This window comes from Megascapheus bottae, chromosome 17 (genome assembly GCF_031878675.1).
Source record: "Megascapheus bottae isolate mThoBot1 chromosome 17, mThoBot2.hap1, whole genome shotgun sequence".
Lineage (NCBI taxonomy): Eukaryota > Metazoa > Chordata > Mammalia > Rodentia > Geomyidae > Megascapheus > Megascapheus bottae.
This window is the reverse complement of record NC_143525.1, coordinates 48,323,583-48,329,582: the sequence shown is the minus strand read 5'-3', so window position 1 is coordinate 48,329,582 and position 6,000 is coordinate 48,323,583. Positions and strand designations below refer to the sequence as shown.

Genomic DNA, 6,000 nt, shown 5'->3' with positions numbered 1-6,000 from the left:
GCACTCAGTTAATACAGGCATCAGTGGCTTTCTATGTAGGCTAGATTTACCTGGAACTCAGCATCCTCCTGCCCCAGCTTCTCAAGTGCTGGGGTTACAAGCATGCACTGCCTTGCTTAACTATTTCAGAAGTGTATTTTTATAAGCATCACAGATAAGAAGCAGCTAGAGTGCTGGCTCTAGGGAGTGTGCAGGACTGGACCCTGGGACGCAATCATCCTGTTCAAGCATTTTCTGACGGTCGTGTCCAACCAAGTAGGGATGCAACTGAAAAACAGGTAGGCAGTGTCGCTGCCCTCCTGGATTGTACAAGTCTGGTGAGAACATTCCTGCTCTGAGTCACTGCCAAGCTCTTGACCTGGACAAGGAACTTCTGTTCCTATTTCTATAAAATAAATGTGATTAATAAATCTGCAACTCGAATTCCCCACCTTGAGTGTATCCCCCTGCCAGGGAGGAGCGGGCGAGGCCTTCCTGGCCCCGTGTTACCACAAAGCCGACAGCAGAGGTCGCTGTTCAGACACTGCTGCCGCTCGCCTTTCGAAGATGTTTGTCCCTCGCCGCCCGCCGTCGTCCGGGCTGCCGCCGCCGCCGCCGCTACCGCCGCCGCCGCCGCTGCCTGCAAAACCCGAGGAGGCGGAGCTGGTGCCGTTCGGGCCCCGGAGCAGAGCGGCAGCCGAGGAGGCGGCGCGGCGGGCCCGGGCGGCGGGAGCTCGGGCAGAGCGGCTGGAGAGGCTGGCAGAGGTCGCGGTCGACGCGGCGAGGCGGCGGGGCGGGCGCTCCGGGCGGTGCGGTCCATGCGTGCGGGCCGAGCCCGGCCCCCGAGAGCCTCGGCCATGAAGAAGGACGTGCGGATCCTGCTGGTGGGAGAACGTGAGTCCGCGCGCCGGGCCGGGCCGGGCCGGCCTGCCTGCCTGCCTGCCTGCCCTCCTCCCGGCGGCCCCGGCGGCCCGGGCGTCCCCGGCGTCCCCGGCCCCCGCGGCCCCCGCGGCCTGCCGTCCTCCGCCCCGGCCCCCGCGGCCTCCGCCCGGCCCGTCCTCCGTCAGTCCCCGGGGGCGCGGGGCGCCGACCTCGTGGACTCGGAGGGCGAGGCCCGATGGCTGATTGTCGCCGGCTCGTCCCTTCTCCTCCCGTGCGCGGCCCGGGCGAGGGCGGGCGGGCGGGCGGGGGTGGAGTGGCGCCGCCTCGCCCGCGCGAGGCCTGGGCTCGACGCTCCGGGTCCGGTTTTATAGAGATTAACCACCAGCACACCGGGGGTGGAGGATGGGGGGCCTAGGGCGTGAGCCGAGACTCGAGCCCGGGTCGTGGTCGTGCTGGGCCGGCGCTCTGCGACCCGGCCACCCTCCAGGCCAGAGCCCACCCGCCACCCCCCGCGCTTACTTTTGACTATTGCCCCCGAACTACTTGGTGGTTAATTTGAAAACTCGAGTAGGGGCCGGGAAGGTGGCGTGGTGGTCGAGTGCTCGCACCCGAAGTCCCGGGCTCGATTCCGGCAGGGATGCTGTGGCTCTAGTGACGAGAGTGCTGGCCTTGAGCGAGGGGAGCTCAGGTCCACACACACAAATGCAGGTCGGCCTGCCGGAGACTCCAGCGCACCCGCAGGCGTCCCTGGACAGTTGTACCCGTCCAGTTACTTACTGCCTGTAAGAAGAGGCGAAAGCTTCTGCAGGCAGGTTGCCCTAAGGTCAGAGCAGTAAGGGATTTCTGGACATCACCGTGCAAATTGTGTCCGTCGTTGGAACTAAAATGAGGTGGGCTGTGGAGGGCTGGCTTTATTATTGTTCAAAGTAGGTTGGTTCAGCCAGGTGCGGGTGGCTCACACCTGTCGTCCTGGCTACTCAGGAGGCTGAGATCTGAGGATCGCCGCTGAGAGCCAGCCTGGGCGCTAAACTCAGTGAGACTCTTGCCTCCCATTAACCTCCAGAAAACCGGAATTGGCTCAAGGGGCAGGGCAGCAGCCTTGTGCGGAAGCGCTCAGGGACAATGCCAGGCCCAGAGTGCAAGCCCTACAGCCCCCCCCCCAAAAAAAATTAAAAATGAAAAACCAAAGCACATTAGTCAATGCCCTATTATTGCTGCACTTCAGCTTCTTTCTGGTTAATTGGAGATGAAAGCCTCAAGGACTTTTCTGCTGGAGCTGGCCATCTTTACATCTCAGCCTCCTGAGTAGCTAAGATTACAGGGGTGAGCCACCTGCACCTGTCTCCACTCTCCATCTTGAGCGGCCCCTGAAGGGCAATCCCATGCACTCCCAAGGAAGAAAATAACACCTCAAAAAATTATTTTCTGCAGTGTTCTTTGATACTAACATTTCAGTTCTGCTGGCTAGCTGCTTGGGGAAATACTCCTTAGAAATCAGAATTTGGAAGTAAAGTTTGTGAGACATAGTTTACTTTGCAGTTAAGAATTTTAGATTATTCTTTTTTCGGGTGTGAGGAGGGATCCTAAGGACTGAACCCAAGGCCTTGTGCATGCATTCAAGGCAAGTGCTCCCCCACTTAAGCTGCAACCCTAACACGGAATTTTACGTTTTATTTATAATTTTATCTATAGTTTGCATGGAGTTTTTTTTTGACAAAGTTCAAGAAGGTGTTATTAGCTTATGATTCATGCTGATACATTTAGAGCAAGACTAGGGAAAGTGAGCAGATGACCCACTTTAAAAACTGAGCCTTGGGCCGGGAGTTTGGCTTAGTGGTTCAAGTGCTTGCCTAGCATGCATGAAGACCCGGGTTCGATTCCTCGGTACCACATACATAGAAAAAAAAAAGCCAGAAGTGGTGCTGAGGCTCAAGTGGTAAAGCGCTAGCCTTAAGAAAGTCAAAGGACAGTGCTCAGGCCCTGAGCTCAAGCCCAGGACTGGCAAAAAAACAAAAACAAAAACTGAGCCTTATGGTATTACGGTTTATAGATACGTTACTCTTACGTTAATTATTAAGAGCCTCACAGGCACTTTCCTGCCCAAGCTGGCTTCAAACTGCCATCCTTAAATCCCAGCCTCCTGAGTAGCAACGATTACAGGCGTAAGCCATTGATGCTCTGCTATGAGTCATATTCTTTACAAGTGAAAGCTGATAAAATTATATGAGAGTTTTCTGGTGATGGGGAGGAACTTGACGGAAGAAAAAGCCTTAGGGTTTTATATTATTTGCTATTTCTTTGCTTATTTATTTATTTAGACAGTCTCACTGAATAGCCCAATCTGGTCTCAAACTCAGGATTCTTCTGCTTCTGTCTGCTGGGATTATAGGCATAGACCCCTATGCTTGGCTCAAAAGCCCCAGTTTTTGAGGAAGGTTAGTGGTGAGAGTCTGCAGTTGTAGCTTCTCAGGATGCTGATGCAGAAGAATAACCAGCTCCAGGCAACTTAGTGAGACTATGTCCCAAAATAAAATATAAAAAGGCCTAGAGGGGCCTGGAGTTTGGCCTAGTGGTAGAGTACCTGCTCAGCAAGCACAAGGACCACATCCATAGAAAAAGCCAAAAATGGTGCTGTGGCTCAAGTTGTAGAGCTCTAGCCTTTGAGAAAACCCAAGGACCTAGAATCATGAGATCTTGGATTCAAGTTACTCTTTCTACTATCACACATAAAAAGGCTAAGGCCAAAACTTTAGGCCACCTACCGTGAAAGCAGATACAGCATTATACTTAATTGAAACTTTATTATTATTATGTTTTTTAAATTTTAGTTATTATCATTATTATTATTTTTTTTTTTTTGCCAGTCCTGAGGCTTCGACTAAAGGCCTGAGCACTGTCCTTGAGCTTTATCAAAGCTAATGCTCTACCACTTGAGCCACAGCATCACTTCTGGCTTTTCTGTTTATGTGATACAGAGGAATCAAACCCAGGGCTTTGTGCATGCTAGGTACTACCCTCAGCCACACTCGTGGCCATTATTTCAATTGTTTTAAAGGTGGGTATTTTGGGGGGAGATGTTTGAGACTTTAGTTTTTGAGACAATATAAATACTTGTCAGATGTCAGATTCACTGAAGTACTTTAATACTAGGTTAAGCATATTTGTGACCGAGACTATTTTAATACTAATCTATGGGTTTAGTATCTCCATTGCTAATATTGGATTACTGTGGTAGTCATTTTGAGTTGCTGCTTGCGCCTTTGAATGAATTTAGTTTTCTCTTGTTTGAAGATGGTTAACTGAGGGGCAGGGAAGAGCAAACAAAAGCATTCTCTTTGGTATTGCGATTTTAAAGTGCATTTACTCATTTTCTTTCATTACATTTTACTGTGGCATTACATTTTCGGTGTCTGTCACTGTAACAGCTTCACTCACTGAAGTTCTGAAGTAGCTTTGAATGGTTTCAACATTCTCTTGCAAAACCCTTACATGGAACTGTTGAAATGAATCTTTTCTTGGCCTACTTCTGATCCATCCAGGCTTTAATGCTACAATTATGTTATTTAGTGCTTAGATCAAAGAAGTTAAGCTGTCTGTAAAATTTTAAGATTTTTGTTTTCAGAAAAGGCAAAGTACTTTAAATATTATTCATATCTTAGCTTGATTAGTAACATAACAAATACCATTCACACCAGATCAAAAGTCAGTTGCTATTCTTACGACAGCCAAGTGTTGGTGACTCACACCTGTAATCCTAGTTACTCAGGAGGCTGAGATCTGAGGATCACAATTCAAGTTAGCCAGGGAGCTGGGTGGGAATGTGGCTTAGTGGTAGAGTGTTTGCCTAGCATTCATGAAGCCCTGGGTTAGATTCTTCAGTACCATGTAAACAGAAAAAGCCAGAAGTAGCATTGTGGCTCAAATGGTAGAGTGCTAGCCTTGAGCAAAAAAGAAGCTCAGGGACAGGACTGGCAAGAAAAAAAAAATGCCAGCCTGGGTAGGAAGTCTGTGAAGCTTATCTCCAATTAGCCATCAAAAAACTAGAAGTGGTACTGTGGCTTTCAGCAAAAAGACCTTAGAGACAGTGTGTCATAGGCTCCACGTTCTTGCCTCATGACCAATCTCAGCCGGTGTGTGGTGGCATGAGCCTATCATTTCAGCTCTGCAGGGAAGTACAGGTGGGAAGATGGTGGTCCAGGCTAGCCCGGGCATAAACTTGAGATCCTATCTTGAAAGTAACATAAAAGAGCTGGCAGAGTAGTGGTAGAGCATCTGCCCAGCAGGTCTGAAGGCCTAAGTTCAAACCCAAGTAATGTCAGATTGCCTGATGGGAACTAGATTTTTTTTTGCCAGTCCTGAGGCTTGAACTCAGGGCCTAGGCTCTGTCCCTGAGCTTCTCTGTGCTCTCTACCACTTGAGCCACAGTGCCACTTCTGGCTTTTTCTGTTTTTGTGTTACTGAGGAACTGAACCCAGGACTTCATGCATGCTAGGCAAGCACTCTACCACTAAGCCACACTCCCATTCCTAGATTTGTTTTTAGTATGCTTAACAAAAATATATTTGTTGCCAGGCTCAGGCTTGTAATCCTAGCTACTCAGGAGGCTGAGATCCGAGGATCGAGGTTCAAAGCCAGCCCTGCACGAAAGTTCATGAGGCTCTTACTCCAATTAACCACCAGAAAACCGGAAGTAGCTCAAGTGGTAGAGCAGGAGTCTTGAGCTGAAGAGCTCAGGGACAGTGCCCAGAGTTCACGTCCTGCAACTAACAAAACAAAAACTTGTTACAATAGAATTATGATGAGTCTTATTATCCTTTCATCCAAACAATGTAAGCAAGTGCATACTAGTTTTAATGAAGTTTTTTTTTGTTTTTTTGTTTGTTTCTGTGTGTGTGTGCTATCACTGGGGCTTGAATTCAGGGCTTGTGCTTTTGCTTAGCTTTTTCATTCACATCTATTTGTGTCATACCTTCATTTCTGGCTTTTTGCTGATTAATTGGAGATAGGAATCTTTCAGATTTGTCTGCCCGGACTTGCCTTGAGCCACAATCATCACTTCTCATCCTCCTCAGTAGCTAGGATTATGAACCACCAGCACCTACTAAGAAGTTTTGTTTTGTTTTGTTTTTGGTTTCTTTT

General features: G+C 49.2%; 1 protein-coding gene across 7 annotated transcripts in view; it reads left to right on the top strand.

The window, feature by feature from the left end:
* The first annotated feature begins 789 nt into the window (after positions 1-789).
* Rhot1 (ras homolog family member T1) overlaps positions 790-6,000 on the top strand; it is a 67,875-nt gene continuing 62,664 nt past the window's right edge. For all 7 annotated transcript variants that reach the window (XM_090351273.1, XM_090351270.1, XM_090351275.1 and 4 more), the window contains exon 1: positions 790-873. In XM_090351273.1, the coding sequence (XP_090207399.1) occupies positions 798-873 (76 nt within the window). In that variant the 5' untranslated portion in view covers positions 790-797. The remainder of the gene's footprint in view (positions 874-6,000) is intronic.